The 22,910-nt window shown below is 43.0% G+C and overlaps 1 protein-coding gene across 1 annotated transcript in view; it reads left to right on the plus strand.

Annotated features, from left to right (window-relative positions):
- pak1ip1 (PAK1 interacting protein 1) overlaps positions 1-22,910 on the plus strand; it is a 67,852-nt gene that overhangs the window by 24,842 nt on the left and 20,100 nt on the right. Inside the window, exons 5-8 of the mRNA XM_043675387.1 lie at positions 566-683; positions 5,993-6,138; positions 18,593-18,690; positions 19,746-19,845. Coding sequence (XP_043531322.1) covers positions 566-683; positions 5,993-6,138; positions 18,593-18,690; positions 19,746-19,845 — 462 coding nt within the window. The remainder of the gene's footprint in view (positions 1-565; positions 684-5,992; positions 6,139-18,592; positions 18,691-19,745; positions 19,846-22,910) is intronic.

Below are 22,910 nucleotides of genomic sequence, written 5' to 3' on the forward strand. Positions count from 1 at the left end.
CCCCAGTCCATCACTGGCACCTCCACATTACAGAAATGCAAACAGCAACGTCAGCACAAAGATGCAATTGTGATGTAACCAAGTTCCTATAATGTTACATTTTTTCCCGATAAAGATGTTAGGTGGATTGGCCATGCTAATTTGCCCGTTGTGCTAGGTGCATTAGTCAGGGGTAAATGTAGGGAAATGAGTCTGGGTGGGTTACTCTTCGGAGGGTCAGTGCAGAGTTGTTGGGCCGAAAGGTCTGTGTGCACATTGTAGGGAATCTAATCTAATCTAATAAAAGCAATTTCAACAGTAATTGTTAAATCATTTTGGGATTTTATGATGTGACTCCGCTTTCAATATCAGTAATTCTGAAATTCGATTGCAACAATTCATTGTGATGGAGTGCTGCCAAGGGAGTAATTTTCTGCTATAGCATTCCCAATAAAAGTGTACGACTTGTAAATTGGGCCTACATGCACACAATCACGCATAAAAACACAAACACACACACCTTGCTTTCTGATAAATAGGGGGCTGTGCACTTTGACACAGTGAGCATTTAGTTACAAAGCTATAGAGATTTTTAAGTTGTTCTGATAATGCACGTGGAGCCCTTCCTAGGTTGTCTTTTTATTTCTACAGAACATGGAATCTGATTGATGGAAAATCTGCATTCATCAAAAATATAAATCGGAGTAAGTTTAGTCTGCAATTTATTTAAGAACATGAAACTGAATTAGGATGCTTGTTTAGAGTTTATATTCAGTATTGCACTGTTCCAGCTGTGATACAAGTTTAGCATGTATAAACATTTTTGAATTTGATTTTCTTTTCTTTCTATGTCTTCTATAAGGTAGGTAATTCCTATCCACAAGCATAATTTCCTGTGAGCACAATATATGTGGTCGTACTTTTGTAAATGGATGCGCTAAGAGTTCCCATTCAATTTTGTTAAATCATTTCATAATGTAGCTCTCGTCTCCTGTAGCCAGATGGTTTTCTGGTGATTCAACTTTTGAAATCCCTTCCTTAAGTGTTGTATCTTGTATGTTTAAAAAAATCCTACATTAATTGGTTACATTGGACAAGTATTTATGGTTATGCGGTGGTGCTTTGTTAATCATTAATAGCAAAGGAGCACCGTCGTAGCAGTGTAAAATGCATTGTTTTCTCATATCATCCATGTGTTTTTTGGAAAGAGAGAGAAAAAGGAGAGCAGGAATTTGTTTAACTGCAAGGTCGGTAAGGCTTCCTTGTTTGTATTGATATGAAAGAAGAGTACAGTGTGGACTGCTCAGGGGATGGCTGCTGATGCTTTCTACCCTCACTAAATTGATGTAGTCATGATTTGGAGACGTAGTTTGCTTAACACACTTACATAGGAACAGGCGTATGCCATTCAGCCCTTTGAGTCTCTTCCACCATTCAATAAGATCGTGACTGATCTGTAACCTAACTTCATATGCCTACCCATATCCCTTGATGCCCTTAATAGTTTTGCTTATCCCAAATCTGAATTGAACAATTGAGTTGGTATTGACCACAGTATGAGGAAGAGAGTTCCAAACTTCCACCATACTTTGTGTTCAGAAGTGCTTTCTGACATCTCTCCTGATTGACCTGGCCTCATTCTTCAACAATGCCTCCTGGTTCTAGAATCTTCAATCAGTGGAAACAGTTTATCCACCCTGTCTTGCCCTGTTAAGATATTGAAGGCAGGATGAACACATGGCTTCAAGGATGGTGTAGAAGGGAGGGGTTCAAATTTGTTGGACATTGGGACTGGTTCTAGAGAATGTGGGACTATTACAAATTGGATGGTCTACATGTGAACCAGACTGGAACTAACATCCTTGGGGAGTTTTTGCTACTGCTATTGGGGAGATTTTAAACTATTGTGGCAGGGGGCTGGGAACCAGAAGAAAAGACAAGTAGACAGCGAGGTGGAAACTGGAGACTATAAGAATCATGAAGTTAGGATTAATAAAGGGGAGAGTATGCAGAGAGCAGATGAACGCAAAAGCCTGAAGTGCATATACTTTAATGCAAGGAGTATAGTGGGTAAGGCAGATGAACTTAGGGCATGGATTTGTGCCTGGGAGCATGACATTATTGCAGTCACAGAGACTTGGTTGAAGGAAGGGCATGATTGGCAACCAGATGTTCCAGGATCAGACAGGACAGGGAGGGAAGTAAAAGTGGAGGAGGAGTTGCATTGCTGATCAGGGATGATATCACGGCTGTGCTAAAGGAGGACACGATGGAGGGGCTTGAGTAGTAAGGCATTATAGGTGGAGCTGAGAAATAAGAAGGGTGCAGTGACATAGAAGTTTGATAACTCTGGATCATGTTCACATAAGTAGGGAAGATGTGTTGGATAGGCTAGAGGTTATTAAGGTGGACAAATCCCCAGGACGGATGTGATCTATCCCAGGTTGCTGAGGGAGGCAAGAGAGGAAATAGCTGGGGCCCTGACAGATATTTTTGCAGCATCCTTAAACACAGGTGAGGTGTCAGAGGACTGGAAGTTTGCTCATATTGTCCCCCTGCACAAGAAGGGTAGTAGGGGTATTCTGGGTAACTACACACCAATGAGCCTGACGTCAGTGGTGGGAAAGTTGCTGGAGAAGGTACTGAGGGATAAAATCTATTTATATTTAGAAAAGAATGGGCTTATCAGTGATAGGCAACATGGTTTTCTGCGGAGGAGATCGTGCCTTACCAACTTAATAGAGTTCTTTGAGGAAGTGGCCAAGTTTATAGATGAAGGAAGGGCTGTAAATGTCATATACATGGACATGTAAGGTGTTTGATAAGGTTCCCCGTGGTAGTCTAATGGAGAAAGTGAAGTCACATGGTGTGCAGGGTGTTCTAGCTAGGTGGATAAAGAACTGGTTGAGCAACAGGAGACAGAGAGTAGTAATTGAAGGGAGTTTCTCGAAATGGAGAAAGGTGACCAGTGGTGTTCCACAGGGATCAGTGCTGGGGCCACTATTGTTTGTAATATACATAAATGATCTGGAAGAGGGCACTGTTGATATGATCAAGTTTGCAGATGACATGAAGATTTGTGGAGTACCAGAGAGCATAGAGGACTGTCAGAGAACATAGATAGACTGGAGAGTTGGGTGGAGAAGAGGCAGATGGAGTTCAATCTAGACAAATGTGAGATGATGCATTTTGGGAAGTCTAATTCTAGAGCGAATTATACCGTAAATGGAAGAGCTTTGGGAAAAATTGATGAGCAGAGAGGTCTGGGAGTGCAGGTCCATTGTACCCTGAAGGTTGCTGCACAGATGGATAGAGTGGTCAAGAAGGCATATGGTATGCTTGCCTTCATTGGACGGGGTATTGAGTATATGAGCTGGCAAGTCAGGTTAAAATTGTACAAGACTTTGGTTTGGCCGCATTTAGAATACTGTGTACAGTTCTGGTCGCCACATTACCAAAAGGATGTGGACGCTTTGGAGAGGGTGCAGATAAGGTTTGTGGGGATGTTGCCTGGTATGGAAGGTGCTAGCTAGAGGTTGAGTAGGTTAGGTTTGTTTTCATTCGAAAAAAAGAGATGGAGGGGGACCTGATTGAGGTCTACAAAATCATGAAGGGTGTAGACAGGGTAGATAGAGATAAGCTTTTTCCCAGGGTGAAGGATTCAATAACGAGAGGTCATGCTTTCAAGGTGAGAGGTGAAAAGTTTAAAGGGGATACATGCGGCAAGTACTTTACATAGAGGGTGGTAGGTGTCTGGAATGCATTGCCAGCAGAGGTAGTGGAGGCAGGCACGGTAGATTCACTTAAGATGTGTCTGGACTGATGCATGAGTAGGTGGGAGCAGAGGCATGCAGATGCTTAGGAATTGGGCGGTAGGTTTAGACAGTGGATTTGGATCGGCTTAGGCTTGGAGGACCAAAGGGTCTGTTCCTGGCCTGTAAATTTTCTTTGTTCTAATTAGATCATCCCTTAATCTAAATTCTAGACAATCAAGGCCTAATTTGTCTAATCTCTCCTCAGTACTTAATCCCTGAAGTCCAGGGAGCAACCTAGTAAACCTGCATTTCATCCCTCTTGGGTCGAAATATCCTATCTAGGATGTAATATCCAGATCTGCTCACAGTATTCTGAGTGGGATTTAACTAGCTTGTGAAGAAGGGTTACCAGACCTGAAACATTAACTCTGATTTCGCCTCACAAGTGCTGCCAGACCTGCTGAGCTTTTCCAGCAACTTGCTTTTGTTTATAACAAGGTTTTTGTATGACTGCATCCTTGTAGTCCAGCCCTAATGGGAAGTAATCTCTTCCCTCCATGATATTTTCACTAAGTCTGCTCCGCTAAATTCCAATCCATTTTATGTTGTGAATTTAGGAGCCTATATTTCATTTGGTTCCTTTTATGATAAGTGTAGAGTGTTCATTACTTTTTCATCTTTCTTAGGCTTTCCTGAAATAAGGTGTCATTTAAAGGAATTCCTTGCTACGTTAACATAGTAATTTTTCATATCAGAAACAATTGTTCAATTTCTGCATCGGACTCACTCTTCAATCTGTATTTGCCTTTTGGTCAGTCCAGTTCTATAAATCCATTCAACTTTACTCAGTCTCTCTTTCTGAGTCTCCATTTTTGTGTAGCTGTGTTTCTCCATCTATTGTTGTCATTCTTTAGTTTCATAGAATCATAGTATCTCTGCAGTGTAGAAACAGGCCTTTCGGCCTAACAAATCCACACCGACCCTCTGAAGAGTAAACCACCCATATCCATTCTCCTATATTTACCCCTGACACCTAACCTATACATTCCTAAACACTATGGACAATTTAGCATGCCAGTTCACGTAACCTTGCATATCTTTCGATTGTGGGAGGAAACCGGAGCACCCAGAAGAAACCCACACAGACGTGGGGAGAATGTGCAAACTCCGCACAGATAGTTGCCCAAGGCTGGAATCAAACCCAGGTCCATGGTGCTTGTTTGTTTTGAAATGTATGGTACCATTATTATCACGTGATTTGCCTTTCAAATAATACGCACTGAGAATCTGGATCTTGTTTGACTTTCCACTTATTTAAAAGCCAAATACTTGGACTGATTGTAGTACCCCTACTGTTGCCCACCTGACATTATTATGCTCAGCACAGACCATAAGACAAATCTGTGGCCTTCTATATCACATCAGGAGAATGGAGAGGAGGGAGAGATGGCACGGTGGCACAGTGGTTAGCACCGCTGCCTCACAGCGCCAGAGACGCGGGTTCAATTCCTGCCTCAGGCAACTGTTCGTATGGAGTTTGCACATTCTCCCCGTGTCTGCATGGGTTCCCTCCGGGTGCTCCGGTTTCCTCCCACAGTCCAAAAATGTGCAGGTTTGGTGAATTGGCCATGCTAAATTGCCCGTAGTGTTAGATGAAGGGGTAAATGTAGGGGAATGGGTCTGTGTGGTTTGCTCTTCGGAGGGTCGGTGTGGACTTGTTGGGCCGAAGGACCTGTTTCTAATTAATTAAGTAATCTAATTTGTAAGTAATCTAATCTAATCTTCACATTTGGACAACTGAAGGAAGAGACTGTATTAAATCTAAGTGCAACAAGCAAAAGTGAAGTATGTACTTGGGTGATTTAAAGAGAAAAAGCCGTATGCATGGTCTTATTTGGAGACATATATGCAGACAAGAGGAAGACAGATATTCAATGGTTGAACAGAGGAAATGCAGGTGGAGAGGACAGTGTGCACACTGATTGGAAGCAAGAAATTTTCATACTACCATTCTGGAAAATTTCAAACCAGTACTTCACATCTGAAATTATGTACTTGGACACTACACGATCCAAAAGCCCTACTCCCAATATTCCACTGCTAGAAGTTATTAATTATGTAAAGAAATGCAGTTAGAACTCATATTTCTGACTCTGCATCAATATTATGACATCGCACAACATTTTTGGTAACACATATTTCTGATGAAAATGCCAATGGGTCAGTGTTCATGCACTTCTAAAATTTTGTTTTCTTAGATGCTCACATTGTTCAGTGGTCCCCAGCTGGAGACAATTATATTGTTATTTCAAATAACGAGCTGGATGTATATAATCTGGTAACTGCCTCCATCCATGGAACTATTGTATGTAAGACGAGGATCTCATCGGTGAAATTTATAATGGTATGCTATGTTAATTTTCAGTCTTCCATGACTTGCATCTGATATTTGAAACTTCTGTGTCAAATCAAAATTTGTTTTGAAAACTGTTTATTTAATTGTTCATTTTAGCTCCATTTCATTAAAGAAATTATTGATGTGGATAAGGGGGCAGAGTGTAATCTATCCAAGTTTGCAGGTAATACAAAATTGGGTGGGAAAGTGAGCCATGAGGAAGGTACAAAGTTGATATGGGCAGGTTAAGTGAAATTAAAAGCAGAATACTGTGAATGCTGAAAATTTGAAATAAGCCAGAAAATGTTCTGAAATCTCAGCAGGTCTGGCAGCATTTTAGAGTGAGTGAACATTTCCAGTCTAACGTGGTAGCTCTTAACAATGTAATGTCTATCGCTACAAACTACAAGGCTGAAACATGTGCAGTAATCTTCAGCTAGAAATGATCCTCTGTGGCCTCCTCTAGAGGTCTCCAGAATCTCAAATTCTAGTCTTAGCCAATTCAATTAACTCCACGTCATTATCAAGAAATGATTGGAGGCTTGGGATATTGTAAAAGCTGTGGACCCTGACCACATTCTAGCAGTAATACTGAAGACCTGTGCACCTAGAACGTTTCACACCCCTATCTAAGCTGTTCCAGTACAGCTACAACACTGGCATCCGACCAAATGAAAAATTGCTAAGTTAAATCCTGTACACGCAAAGCAGGCCAAATCCAACCCTGCAATAAACATCCTATCCAACTACAGTAAAGGAATGGAAGGTGTCATTCACAGTGGTATCAAGTAGCACATGCTTAGCAATAACCTGCTCACTGACACTCAGTTGATGTTCTGTCACTCAGCTTCTAACCTTAATACATCCTTTGCAAAAACACATACGAATGATCTGAATTCCAACAGTGAAATGAGGATGACCAACCTAAACACCAAAGCTGCATTTGATCACATTGCTTTAGCAAAACTGCAATTATGAGAACTGGGGGAAACCTGTGCTGGTTAATTCATACTTGACACAAAGCAAGATGGTTGTGGTGGTTGGGCGTAAGTCGTTTCAGCTCCAGGGCATCTCTTCAGGATTTCCTCAGAATGGTGCCCTTGGCCCAACCATCTTCTGCTTCATCAATAATCTTCCCTTCATCACGAGGTTAGAAATAGGCATGTTCGCTCATGACTGTACAATGTTCAGTTCCATTCAAAATTCCTCATCTACTGCAGCATTGCATCCCAAATTCAACAAAATCTGATAATATCCAGGACTTGGCTGACCAGTGACATTTACACCCCACAGATGCCAGGTAATGACCATTTCCAAAAGAGCGAATCTAACATTTTGGGAAAAGAGATAATAATTCCTTAAGTCTTAAGATGGTTATGGATAAGGATATGACTGGTCCTTAGGTGAAAGTGCTAAATTAGTCGGGGAGGCTAATTATTGATGGTATTAGGCAGGAACTGGAGAAATTAAATTGGGAGCAGCTGTTTGAAGGTAAATTCACATCTGAAATATGGGAGTCTTTTAAAAGCCAGTTGATCAGAATTCAGGAGCATCAGATTCCTGTGACATTGAGAGGTAAGCATAGCAAGATTCAAGAATCCTAGATGACCAAAGAAATTGAAAGATTAGTCAAAAAGAAGTATATATAAGGTTTATTAAACTGAAATCACATAAGACCCTTGAGGAATATAAAAGAAGCACGAAATAAATTATATAGGGAATTGGAGCTAAAAGGGGCCATGAAATATCCTTCGCAAGTATGAGTAAGGAGATTCCCAAGGCATTTAATACTTACATTAGGAGCAAGAGGGTACTTGGGTAGGTCCACTCAAGGATAAAAGAGGAAATTTAGGCATGGAGTTACAGGAAATTGATGAGGTCTTTAATGAGTACTTTGCATCAGTATTCACCACAGAGAAGGCCATGGATGATGATAAGATGAGGGAGGAGTATGTTGATATTCTGGGCATGTTGATATTAAGAACAAGGAGGTCTTGGGTTTCTTGAAAAACTTAAGGTTGATAAGTCTCCTGCGCCTGAAGGGATATATTTCAGGACACTAAAGGAGGCAAGGGAGAAGATTGCTGGGTTCTTTACAGATTTTTGGATACACTTTAACTACAGGCGAGGTCCCAGAAAACTGGAGAATAGCCAGTGTTGTTCCTTTACTTAAGAAGAGCAACAGGAAGAATCCAAGAAATTAAAGGCCGTTGAGCCTTGTTTTGGAACATTGGGGGGAAAACAGATCAAGATAATGGCACTTTAATAAGGAGGGAGACAGACAAAGGCAGAGACCACATGGTCAGAGAAAGAAACCTTCGAGGAGAAAGTCAGGTCTGCAGATGCTGGAGATCAAAGTTGAAACTTTATTGCTGGAACAGATTCGACGTTTCGGGCACAGGCCCTTCTTCAGGAATGCCTTTAATTTCCGAAATGGCTAGAAAGACAAAAATGACTGTTTGTTCAGTCTATGGATTCTTCTGTAAATGAAGAACAGTAGAGGTCCTTGACAGGTCTGTGAGAGTGTTGTCCTGAGCTGGGGTAGGTCGAGTTGCAGGGAATGTAGGTACCGGCGCATGGCTGCAAGCGTGGAGTGGAGGATCCGGAGGGAGGTCCGTTGCTGGAGGCTGCGGATTTGTTGCAGGTACTGGTAGTCCTGGTTGGGTCCAAATTGTGTTGGTCGGAAGGTGACCTGGAGTCCATGGGGGATCAGTCGGTTCCGTAGGCAGGTGCTGAGAAAGGAGACATGGCTGTGGTAACGAGTCTGCTTCAGAATGTGGCTGAAGAGCTTCTGTGCAGAGGAGATGACCTGGGGTGTGCAGTGAGAGAGGGACTCACTGAAATCTTTATAGAGAGAGGCAGAGAGCTTCTTCAAGGAAGGCATCCTTGTAAGAGGATTCGCAGTAGGTTGAAATCTTCGAGGAGAAAGTGAGATCTGCAGATGCTGGAGATCAAAGTTGAAACTTTATTGCTGGAACAGCACAGCAGGTCAGGCAGCATCCAGGGAACAGGAGATTCGACGTTTCGGGCACAGGCCCTTCTTCAGGAATCTGAAGAGGAGATTCCTGAAGAAGGGCCTGTGCCCGAAACGTCGAATCTCCTGTTCCCTGGATGCTGCCTGACCTGCTGTGCTGTTCCAGCAATAAAGAGAAAGAAACCTACCCTGTTGTCTGACACAGCAGTGAACCTGCACAGTTACTGCCTTTGCTGTTTGAGCTCAAGTATCTCTGGACTTCAGAGTGCATTTAGGCAAAATTAACAAACAGCAAAGTTCGCAGCTGATCTTGTAGGAACCTGTGTGGGAGAACTCACAGCACAGGAGTAGATAAGTGCATGCTTTTTAAGTGTAACTTTGCTGTAAATCTATAACAGTGGGTTCTTTCTTGATTATGTTCTGTTGCGATCTGTGCCTTCATTAAATTTTAAGAATATAAGCCATAAGTACTGAATTAGCCTGGAGTAGTGTTTTTTAGAGCTGAAAGACTGGGCTATTTACTGGATCTGTAGATTGTGAAGGAGTAAAGATGGCCTTTTATAGAGTGGCATGCTCTTCCTGTTGGATGTGGGTGGTTAGGGTGATTTTCCATGTTACTGATGATTACATCATGGTGGCTCAGTGGTTAGCGCTGTTGCCTCATAGCACCCGGGTTTGGTTCCAGCCTCGGGCGACTGTCTGTGTGGAGTTTGCACATTCTGCCCGTGTCTGCGTGGGTTTCCTCCGGGTGCTCCGGTTTCCTCCCACAGTCCAAAGATGTGCAGGTCAGGTGAATCGGCCATGCGAAATTGCCATAGTGTTGGGTGCATTAGTCAGAGGGAGGTGGGTCTGGGTGGGTTACTCTTCGGAGGGTCGGTGTGGACTGGTTGGGCCGGAGGGCCTGTTTCCACACTGTAGGGAATCTAATCTAAACATCTGCAAGAAGTATGTTAGGTTGTGAATCCTATCAGATCGCATGGATCAGTTGGAGTGTTAGTTAAAGGCAATAAGGAATTTACAGGAGCTAGGGGATGGCAGTTATAAGAAGAGAGACAACCTGCAGTGCCAATAGTGTGGTGCTGGAAAAGCACAGCAGGTCAGGAAGCATCCGAGGAGCAGGAAAATCAATATTTTGGGCATAAGCCATGTATCAAGAATGAGGCTTGTGAGCCATGGGAGCTGAGAGATAAAGGAGACTGGGGTAATGCTTGAGTGGGGCGTTAGCTGGAAATGTGATAGGTAAATGAAGGTGGGGGTATTTGATAGGTTGGAGAGGAGGGTGAAGCAGATAGGTGGGAAGGAAGATGGATAGATCAAGAGGTCGTTGCTGTGTTAGAGGCTTGGGACTGGGATAAGGTGGGGGGAGGGGAAATGAGGAAACTGGTGAAATCCACATTTCAGGTCAGTTGTGTCCATCCCCTGCAGTTTCCTACCCTATCCTGTACATCCAAAATATTGCCTAATCATATCCCATTACATCACTAGGTGAACATAACTGAATTGTGGTCACTATCACCAAAGTGCTCACCTAGTTCCAAATCTAACACCTGGCCGGATTCATTACCCAGTACCAAATCCAACGTAGCCTCACCCCCTTGTTGGATTGTCTACATACTGTATCAGGAATCCCTCCTCCACACGTTGGACAAAAACTGACCCATCTAAAATGCTTGAACTATAGTGTTTCCAGTCAATATTTGGAAACTTAAAGGCCCCCATAACAACTACCCTGGTACTTTTGGTCCTATCCAGAATCATCTTTGCAATCCTTTCCTCGACATCTCGGGAACTATTCGCAGCTCTATAGAAAACTCCCAACAGAGTGACCTCTCCTTTCCTGTTTCAGCCCATACTAGCTCAGTAGGTGAGTCCTCAAACATCCTTATGCCATTGTAATAGTGTCCTTGACTAACAATGCCACACCTCCCCCTCTTTTACCATCATCTCTGTTCTTACTGAAACATTTAAATCCTGGAACCTACGGCAACTATTCTTGGCCCTGCTCTATCCATGTCTCCAAAATGGCCACAACATCGAAGTCCCAGGTATTAATCCCCATGCTGCAAATTCATCCACTTTATTCCGGATGCTCCTGGCATTGAAGTAGCCACACTTCAAACCACCTTCCTGCTTGCCACTGCACTCTTGCGACCTTGAAACCACATTTCTGACCTCACTACTCTCAACCTCCTGAGATTCTGTGGGAACGAGAGAGACTCACGGTTGGTGTGTTGTCTCTCAGGTGCCAGGGTTCATGATGTCTCGGATTGTGTGTTGGGATCTTTGAGGGTGAGGGGGAGTTTTGGTCCACATAGGCACTAAAAACACAGGTAGGAGGAGAGATGGGGTTCCCATCCCCCTGCTGAATTCGTTTAAATGCTTCCAAAGAGCATCAGCAAATATCTGCCCCAGGATATTGGCATCTCTCTGGTTCAGGGAGTAGACCATTCTGCATGTAGAGGTTTCACCTACCCCGAATGAGTTCCAATTATCCAGGTATCCGAAACCCTCCCTCCTGCACCATCCCTGTAGCCACATGTTTAACTCCTCTCTCTCCTTATTCGTCACCGCACTAGCACGTGGCATTTGGCACGGGTAACAAACCAGAGATAATAACTCTGTTTGTTCTAGCTCTAAGCTTCCACCCAAGCATCCAGAATTTCTGCCTTAAATCCCCATCTCTCCTCCTACCTGTGTTTTTAGTGCCTATGTGGACCAAAACTCCCCCTCACCCTCAAAGATCCCAACACACAATCCGAGACATCATGAATCCTGGCACCTGAGAGACAACACACCAACCGTGAGTCTCTCTCGTTCCCACAGAATCTCCTATCTGTCTCCCAACTATGGAGTCCCCAATGAGTAATGGTCTGCTCCTCTCCCCATTTGCCTTCTGAGTAACGGGCAGACTCTGTGCCAGAGACCTGTACCCCATGGTTTACCCCGATAAGCTGTCATCCCACCACCAGTATCCAAAATGGGATAATTGTTGAGGGGAACGGCCACAAGGGATCCCTGCACTGTCTACCGGTTCCTTTTCTATCCCATGACTGTAACACATTTATCTTTTTCTTGTACCTGAGGTGTGACTACCTCCATGTAACTCCTTTCAATAACCCCCTTCGCCTCTCGAATGCTGCAAAGTTCATCTAGCTCCAGCTGGTTTTCAAGGAGCTGGAGTTAGCTGCACCTCCTGTAGATGACATTAGCAGGGATGCTAATGGTGACCATTATGTCCCATATTCTGTAGGAGGAACATTCAACTGTCCTAACCACCATTCCCACTATTCTGAATTCCCAAAGAGACTATTGAAAAATAAAGAATAAAAAAAACTAGTAACCTTACCAATCTAGAACTCTTTTTTTTGGCTAGAGGAGGAGGCTGGGTGGGAGACACTACCCAAGTAGTATTTCGGATAACGCAACCGTCCAAATATATTGCTTCACTTCACATGTCCTGCTCAGCGTGCACTCCGCCTATTCACAAGGTGAGTTTTTAAAGCACTCACTTACCTTCCCAGCAGCCCCTGGTCATCACTCTTGTTCTCCCTACTGCTAAACAAAAAGGCCAGACCCTTGAGGTAAGTCCCTTTTAAGTGGGAACCTACCTGCTGGCAGCCCCTGCTGTTCTCTCCCTCTCTCCTCACTGCTCCTGAAAAATGGAGGCCTACTCCTGAATTACTCTGTCTTATGAGCTAATGAGGGCTGGGATAGAAGGATAGAGCAGATGAAAAGTTGCTGAGGAGTTGGTGCACAGGAGAAGTGTTTACATTTTTGGATCATTGGAATCTCCTCTGGGGTAGGAGTAATCTGTACAAGAAAGACAGATTGGACCTGAATTGGGAGGGAGATTTGCAAGGGCACTCGTGAGGATTTAAACTAGTAAGGTGGGTAGGCAGGGGGTACTCAGGGAGTTCGTGAGGAAAGAGGTCTATCTGAGACTGGCACAATGAGGAAAAGGAGTGAGTCAAACAACCAGGGCAGGCAGGAACAAAGCAACAAACATTGGTGATGGGAAAGTTGTTGTAGAGAATCCTAAGGGACAGGATTTGGAAAGGCAAGGACTGATTAGGGATAGTCAACATGGCTTTGTGTAGAGGAAATTATGTCTCATGAACTTGATTGAGTTTTTTTGAAGAAGTAACAAAAAGGATTGATGAGGACAGAGTGGTGGATATGATCTATATGGATTTTGGTAAGGTGTTCGATAAGGCTCCCCATGGTCAACTGGTTAGCAAGGTAAAATCTCATGGAATACAGGGTGAACTAGCTGTTTGGATACAGAACTGTCTCAAAGGTAGAAGAAAGATGGTGGTGGTGGAGGGTTACTTTTCAGACTGGCAGCCTGTGACCAGTGGTGTGCCACAAGTTCTGGTGCTGGGTCCACTGCTTTTCATTATTTTTATAAATGACTTGGATGTGAACATGGGAAGTATAGTTAGTTTGTAGGTGACACCGACATTAGATGGGTAGTGGATGGCAAAGAAGGTTACCTCAGAATACAACAGGATGGTCAGATGGGCCAATGGGCTGAGGAGTTGTAGCTGGAGCTTAGAACATAGACAATTGAACAATACAGCATTCGGCCCTCGATGTTGCGCCAACCTGTGAACTAATCTAAGCCCATCCCCCTACACTGTCTCATCAACATCCATGTGCTTATCCAAGGATTGTTTAAAGCTCCCTAATGTAACTGGGTTAACTACATTGGCAGGTAGTGCATTCCACGCCCTTACTACTCTCTGAGTAAAGAACCTGTCTCTGACATTTGTCTTAAATCTATCACCCATCAATTTGTAGCCATACCCCCTCGTACAAGCTGATGTCAGCATCCTAGGAAAAAGACTTTCACTGTCTACCCTATCTAATCCTCTGATCATCTTGTATGTCTCTATCAAATCCCCCCTTAGCCTTCTTCTTTCCAATGAGAACAGACCCATGTCTCTCGGCCTTTCCTCATAAGACCTTCCCTCCAGACTGGGCAACATCCTGGTAAATCTCCTCTGCACCTTTTCCAATGCTTCCACATCCTTCCTGTAGCATTTTGTATAGTTATAGCATGACATTGCGGCTCTGGAACTCAATCCCTCTACCAATAAAACCAAACACACCATATGCCTTCTTAACAGCACTATCAACCTGGTGGCAACTTCCAGGGATCTATGTACATGGACTCCAAGATCCCTCTGCACATCCACACTACCAAGAATCTTACCATTGACCCAGTATTCTGCCTTCCTGTTATTCTTCCCAAAGTGAATCACCTCTCAGCTCAATTCTGCAGTTCATCCAACTCCCCTTGCAACTTGCAACATTCTTCCACACTATCCGCTACTCCACCAACTTTAGTGTCATCTGCAAACTTACTAATCCATCCATTTTATAACAAACCGTAGTGGTCCCAAAACAGATCCTTGTGGCACACCACTAGTAACCGGACTCCCGGCTGAATATTTTCTATCAATCACCACTAGCTGCCTTCTTACAGAAAGCCAGTTTCTAATCCAAAGTTTAATTTAGATAAGTGTGACATGCTGCATTTTAGAAAGGCAAACCAGGGCAGGACATATACACTTAGTGGTAAGGTCCTGGTGAGTGTTGCTGAAGAGAGACCTTGGAGTGCAGCTTCATAGTTCCTTAAAAGTGGAGTCACAGAGAGATAGGTAGTGAAGAAGGCATTTGGTATTCTTTCCTGTATTATTCAGAGCCCTGGGTATATGAGTTAGGAGGTCATGTTGCACCTATACAGGACATTGGTTCGACCACTTTTGGAATTCTGAGCTCCCTCCTATGGAAAGGATGTTGTGAAACTTGAAAGAATTCAGAAAAGATTTACAAGGATTGGAGGATTTGAGCTGTAGCGAGAGGCTGAATAGGCTGGGGTTGTTTTCCCTGGAGCATCGGAGGCTGAGGGGTGATGTTATAGAGGTTTATAAAACCTGAGGGGCATGAATGGGATAAACAGGCAAGGTTTTTTTTCCTCTGATGTGGGTGTCCAGAACTCGAGGGCATAGATTTGGGGTAAAAGGTTAAAAATACAAAAGGACCTAAGGGGCATCTTGTTCATGCAGAGGGTCGTGCATGTATGGAATGAGCTGCCAGAAGAAATGGTGGAGGCTGGTTCAGTTACAGCATTTAAAAGACATCTGGATGGGTGTATGAGTAGGAAGCGTTTCGAGTAATAGGGGCTAAGTACTGGCAGTGGCAAAAAAATTAGGTTAAGTATCTGGTCGGCATGAACAAGTTGGTCCAAAGGGTCTGTAGAGATAGAGAGGGTGTTGTGGAGGGATGTCTTTCTGAATGGTGTTCGATGACCAGTAGTGTTCCACAGGAATCAATGCTGGGACCTGTATTGTTTGTAACATATATATAAATTATTTGGTTGAAAATGCTGGTTGTCTGAATAGTAAGTTAGTAGATGGCACAAAAATTGGTGAAATTTTGGATAGTGAGGAAAGTTGTCCAAGGACGCAGCAGGATCTGTTTAAAAGTTGGGCAGAGAAATGACAGATGGAGTTTAATCCTGACAAGTATGAGGTGATGCACTTTGGTCAAATGCAAGAAGGAAGTCTCCTGTAAGTGGACCCTTGGAGCATTGATACAGAGGGATCTTGGGGTGCAAGTCTACAGCTCCCTGGAAGTGGCAACACAAGTGTATAAGGAAGATGCATGGCATGCTTGCCGTCATAGCTCAGGACGTTGAATTTAACACTTTAATTCGGGCACATTTGGAGTATTGTGTGCCGTTCTGGTCACCACACTGTAGAAAGAATGTAGTTACTTTGGAGAGGTGCAAAAGAGAGTCTACTAGGATTAGAAGTGCAATAGCTATAAGAGATTGGACTAACTTAGATTGTTTTTGCTAGGATTTTGGGGACTGAGGGGAAACCTAAATGGAAGAATGTGTAGTTATGAGAGGCATGGGTCAAGTGGACAGTTGGTGTCTTTTTCCCAGGGTAGAACTGTCAAATATAAGTAGGCGTAGGTTTACAGTAAGAGAGGAAAAGTTTAAAGTAGATGTTTGAGGTAAGTATTTTTTTTTACAGAGAAGGTGTTGATGCCTGGAAAATGCTGCTAGTGGAGGTAGTAGAGCAATGTTGAAGACAGACATGTGACAAGGCAGGAAATAGAGGCATAAGGACTAATTTAGAATGACATTAACACAGACGTGGTGGGCCAAAGGGGCTGTTCCAGTGCTATACTGCTCAATGATGTGTGTTCTGAAGTCCACAGGGAGTGGTATAATATGGGTTCTAGGACTTTGTCTTGACTTCAAGGATTCTGTTTAAAAAAAATCACTTGCTCCTAGCACAAACACAGTAGTTGACTATCCTGTGGACTACAGCATAATAGGGAGAATGAGGAGAGGTGAAATAGAGCAGGACAAAATTGCTGAAGAGGGAGGAATGGTATGGGTTGAGAGAAGTTGTTAGAAAGTGGCTAGAGTACTGTCCATGGAAAGTCAGGAAAGTCATTTCACTGAAATCTCAAGACCTGCCACAACCGCAATGTCAAAGCAGAGTGAAGAAAACATTTCTAGTGACTGCAAACATTGTGTTAGGTTCCTACCAGCTTGAAGCAGACTGTATTTCCAACATCTCTTAATTTGCCGTCCACTTTTGCATAAAGTAGGTGAAATAACTGCGCAGAGGTCAGTACCTCGTCACCAAGTCATCTCTTATTTACATGTGCAAAGTTGGGTTCAGATCAGCCAGCTCAGAGCCAGTCCCTAGAGTGAGGAGACTCTCTGAATCTCCTGTTTTTTATTTGTCAGTCAGGGGCTCTCTGGCCCAGGTTAACAATCCCAATCAAGAATCTCCTAGTTAATAAGGTCCACCTGACTCTCGTTCCAAACATTACAGTAGGAAACCAGGACAGTTGATTTCATTTTATTCTGTCTTATTGGACAGACGCATGTGCAGTGAGCACATGGCTTTGCAAATATGATAATGTTTAAAAGACCTGGAAAGTGCCGTCCGAGAAGGTGGTAAAAACAGACAGCAATGTTGAAGACAGACACATGAACGAGCAGGGGAGAGAGGAATACGGACCATGTGCAGGCAGATGCAATTAGTTTAGAATGACATCATGGTTGCCTCAGATGGGCTAAAGGCCCTGATTCTGTGCTGTACTGTTCTAAGTTCTGTCATTCCCATGCCCTTTAAAATCCACCGTCACTAAATTCCCCACGAGCAATGACCTAGAGAATTACCATGGACTGAAACTGAACTGGACTGGTTATATAAGTACTGTGGCTACAAGGGTAGACCAGAGACTGAGAATCTTGCAATGAATAACTCACCACCTGACTCTCCAAAGGCTGTTCACCATTTACAAGGCACAAGCAAAGAACATGACGGAATGCTCCCTGCTTAGCTGGATGAGTGTAGCTCCAACAACACTCAAGAAACTAGACAACTTCCAGAACAAAGCAGTCTGCTTGATTGGCATCTCATCTGCAAACATTCATTCCCCCCACCACTGACACTCATTAGCAATAGTTTGCACCATCTACAAGGTGAAAGTGAGGGCTGCAGATGCTGGAGATCAGAGCTGAAAATGTGTTGCTGGAAAAGTGCAGCAGGTCAGGCAGCATCCAAGGAGCAGGAGAATCGACGTTTCGGGCATGACCCCTTCAGGGCCCTGAAGAAAGGCTCATGCCCGAAACGTCGATTCTCCTGCTCCTTGGATGCTGCCTGACCTGCTGCGCTTTTCTAGCAACACATTTTCACCATCTACAAAGTGCACTGCAGAAATTCACCAAGGTTCCTTAGACAGCATCGTCCAAATTCTTAACCACTCCTACTTAGAAGGACAAGGGCAGCATACAGATTGGGACATCACTACCTGCACATTCCCTTCCAAGTCACTCATCATCCTGACTTAGAAATGTGTCACTATTTCTTCAGCCTCACGAGGTCAAAATCCTGCAATTCCCTCTCTAATAGAATTATGGGATTACCTGTAACAAGTGGACTGCAGTGGTTCAAGAAGTCAACACAACATTACCTTCTGTTGGGGCAATGAGGGGAATAGGGAATGTATTCTGGCCCAGCCAGCAACATATCCCACAAGAGAATTAAAAATAAAACAATGATGTAGAGAACGATTTCACTTAAAAGCTTGCAAAACTTATGTCCAGTTTTTATTGAAATGAGTGGTGGACACCATTGCTTTGCTACTGTCCCACGACAACATAATTGTGCCATTTGAATATTAATGAATGTAAGTGGTGTTAGTAAGTGTAAATGTTTAAGGCAAATAAATTTTTTACATATACTGGAGACAAATAACTTCATGCAATTCCACTAAATTATTGCCAGAGGAGCTTCATCAGAAAATTGCAGTGTTAGTAGTGTTCTATTTATTGTCAAAATAAACGGTTTATTTTATAAGCTCATGGTTAGTGACCATTATTTTAAAGCCCTGGGATTGAAATGCAAGCAGATTTCCGTGTTTAAAATTAAATGTATTTTATTTGTCTTTTAGGAGTCTATCGTTGCTATAGCTGGGGATGAAGAATATGTCAGATTGTACAATACAAACACAAAAGCATGTCTTTCTGAGTTCAAGGCTCATGACACCAGGTACAATGTAAATTCTTTTGCACTTAAAGTTCATTGGTCTTTAAATTACTTCTGTTTGAGCAAACATACCCATTGACTTGCTTAACATTTGTTGGTCAAATCAGTTTTCCCAACCATGGTCGCCTGGTTTCAAATTTGAAGTCTGGTGAAATTTGATCATTCGGATCATTCTAAACAATGTTAAATAATGTTACCTATTCCCCTCTCCCTCTGAAGTTTGAGCCAACTCTGACTTCTTGATGTTAAACTACCACCTTTTTAACTCACGTCCTCTACTTTCCAGCAACTTGAGAAATAAATATATTCTGTGGACTCTTACTTAAATTTTAGAGTGCTATCCTTTGTCAGATTGCAAACGAGTCATTAACTTTGGGCACTGCTGCTAGGAAACTTCTTTTAGTAGTAAGGAACTGCTCTTATAGAGTGTATTTATGTTCTCTGAACATCCTGAAGGTTTCATAGCAAATGGCAATCTTTTGAGTCATTGTTGCTTTTTAGGTAGAAGTAGCAGCCAATCTTTATGTATTGCAAGATAAAAGAGCAACTGCAATCAATGATCAGTCATTTGTTTAAAATTATGTTGCTGATTGAGGGAACACCAGGACTGCTCCCTCTTTTCTTCAAATATGGCCTAAGATCTATGATCTCTGCCTGAATAAAGAGGTCTTCAGTTTAATAAAACACAGTGTGGCACTCCTTCCATGCTACAATGATACATCGTCTCCATTATGTACTAATGTTCTAGACTGAGATTTGAACTCTCAAATTTCTGATTCAGGTGGAACAGTATCACTTACAGACTAAAGCTGGCAAGGAAAAGTTTCAATCCTGTACCAAGCAGGAACTATACTTGCTCTTCTGCATATATTATGACTTTACAAACATTGGCAGGTAAATAGGAATCAGCTTTGTAAAGGAGGAGTGTATTTATAATCTTCTGTCCTGTTTGAACAGCTTCAGAAATGTTTATTCTTTCCACAGGAACCTCTGCAGGTATTCAGTTATTATGCGTGAGTCTTGCATTTCCAAATTTCTATATCTTTAAACTTTTTTAGGGTAAAAGTGATGCACTTTTTCTCAGTTGCACAGAGTCATGTTCTTGCCACAGCATCCAGCGATGGTTACATTAAGCTATGGCAAATAGACATTAAAAAGGTAGGCAATCAATATTTTTGTGAATCTTTTAATGTATAACCTGGAATGAAGTTTAGATAACTAAAGGATGAGACATGTATGTCCTAAAAGAATGGTTTAACTTGAAAGTATTTTTATACATTTAAGGGGTATGGGCATCACTGACTAGCCCAGTATTTATTGCTCATCCTGAACTCCCCTTGAAAAGGCTGTGGTGAGATGCTGTTGCTGTTGAGGAGAAGATTAGATTAGGTTAGATTACTTACAGGTTAGATTAGATTAGATTAGATTAGATTACTTACAGTGTGGAAACAGGCCCTTCGGCCCAACAAGTCCACACCACCCCGCCGAAGCGCAACCCACCCATACCCCTACATGTACCCCTTACCTAACACTATGGGCAATTTAGCATGGCCAATTCACCTGACCTGCACATCTTTGGAGTGTGGGAGGAAACCGGAGCACCCGGAGGAAACCCACGCAGACACGGGGAGAATGTGCAAACTCCACACAGTCGCCTGAGGCGGGAATCGAACCCGGGTCTCAGGCGCTGTGAGGCAGCAGTGCTAACCACTGTGCCACCGTGCCGCCCACTAAGCTTCTGGGATTTTTGATATCTCCAAGTCTGGATGGTGAGTGGCGTGGAGGGAACTCATGGGTGATGATATTCCCATATATTGGCTGCCTTTGTCTTAATAGGTGGTAGAATTTATAGGTGCAGTCAAAGGCACCTTTGATGAGTTACCGCAGTGATGAGTGACAGTTACATGGGATGTTTTTTCCTGGGTGCTGTTGAGTTTCTCAAGTAGTGTTGGAACTACTCCCATTCAGGCAAATGAAGACTATTCTATTATTCCTGACTTGAAAGCCTATTCACTGTTTACAAGGACCAAGAGGTGAACTGCTCACCACTGCGTTCCTAGCCCCTGACTCACTCTTGCAGCCACAGTATGTTTATCACTGGTCCAGATCAGTTTCTTGTCAATGGTAAGGTCTATAATGTTGATACTCTGGAGTTCAGTCATGGAGATGCCACAGAAGCAATGGTTAGATTTTCCCTCTTGTTGGATGTAGTCAGTGATTACATGACACTTGTGTGGGACCCAATGGTCATTTCCCCTTGTCAGCTCTAGCTTTAGTTTAGATTAGATTCCCTACAGTGTGGAAACAGGCCCTTCAGCCCAAGCAGTCCACACCGACCCTCCGAAGAGTAACCCACCCAGACCCATTACCCTCCTACCAATGCACTTAACAATTTAGCGTCACCAGTCCACCTGATCTGCACATCTTTGGATTGTGGGAGGAAACCAGAGCACCTGGAGGAAATTGACACAGATACTGGGAGAATTTGCAAACCCCACAGAGACAGTTGCCCGAGGCTGGAATTGAATTTGAGTCCCTGGCACTGTGAGACTGCAGTACCAGCCACTGAGCCACCTTGCCGCCCCTTGAATTACTGAAGTTGTTTCAGCCTTAGTTTTAGGCTTTTCCATCATTGAGAACGGGGATATTTGTGGACCTTCACTTAATGCAAGTAGCTTAATTGTACACCATCATTCTCAGCTGGACATGACAAAATTGCAGAGCTGGGAGCCAATTCAAGCTGTGGAATCAGAGACCCCTTTCTATTACTCACTTCTTTTGTGTTTTGGCATTCAAGTCGAATTGTGCATGGCTTCATCAGGTTGACACAGTTCTTTTACACATGCCTGGTGCTGTTCTGGTGTTCCCTTCTGCACTTTTCTTTTGAGTGGTGATCTCTTGTCTTGATGGTAACAGAATGGGGCATATGCTAGGGCATGAGGTTGCAGATTGTGTACTGTTGCTGGTGCACCAAAATGCCTCATGAATGCTCAGTTTTGATTTGCTAGATCTTTTTGAAATCAATCCTATTTCACATCATGGTAGATGGAGAATATCACTGGTGTGAATAGGGGACTTCGTCTCCATGAGGACTGTATGTGGCCATCATTGCTAATTAATACTGTCATGAATAAGTGCATCTGTGGCAGGCAGGTTAGTAAGAATGAGGCCAAGTATCTTTTTTTTTGGTTATGGTTTGTTCACTACCACTGCAGACACAGTATAGCAACCATTCCCTACAAGATCAGTCATTAATGCTGCTGTCAAAGCCACTCTTGATGGACATTGGAAGTTCCCACCGACAGTACATTTGACAACCTTTGTCACCCTCAACATTTCCTCAAGTTGTATTTAACATTAAGTAGTACTGATGAATCATTTCATCAGCTGGGGGTAGCTTTGTATGGTTATCAGTAGGATAACTATTAGGATTAGTGACTGTTTAATCTGATACCTTGAGATTTAAGGAGTCCAGAGTCAATCTTCTGGATACCCTCCTGGACTGTGTGCAACTCTGCCACCACCTTTGCTGTCCTTTCAGTGGGACAGGACATACTAATGGATAGTTTTGATGTTGCCTGGGTCATTGACTGTAAAGTACAATCTCGAGTATGACTATGCCAGACTGTTGAAAAACTAGTCTGTGAAAGAGCTCTCTCAATTTTGACACTGGTCCCCAGATGTTGATGAAGATTTTTGCTAGGTTGATGAGGCTGAGTTTTCAATTGTCATCACTGGTGACTAAGCCAATGCCACATGGTCTGTCCAGTTTCATTCTACTTTTGACAATTTACGGCAGTTTGGCACAACTGAGTGGCTTGGTAATCCATCTCTGATTCAGCCACATTGTTTTGTTTTGCTGTGGGGCTGAAATCTCATGTTAGCTAGATCAGGTAAGGATACCGATGTCCTTACCTAAAGGACATTAATTAGCAAGATGGTTTTTACAACATTTAACAGTTGTTTAATGGCTATCATTTATTTTTTTAATTCCAGATTCTTTTTTCTAATTCAAATTCACCATCTTTCCTTGTAGAATTCAACTTGTGGATTATTAGTCTAGAGACAATACCACTAATTCATCATCTCCCCGTGTCCTTCCTATCAAATTTCAGCCCATCCATTATGTCAACCATCTCTGCTTCCACTGATATGTTATCAGCTTCCTCTTCCTGAATAAACCTATAAATCAGCTGATACAAATAATCTAGTTTTTCCATGTT

This window comes from Chiloscyllium plagiosum, chromosome 33 (genome assembly GCF_004010195.1).
Source record: "Chiloscyllium plagiosum isolate BGI_BamShark_2017 chromosome 33, ASM401019v2, whole genome shotgun sequence".
NCBI classification, from domain to species: domain Eukaryota; kingdom Metazoa; phylum Chordata; class Chondrichthyes; order Orectolobiformes; family Hemiscylliidae; genus Chiloscyllium; species Chiloscyllium plagiosum.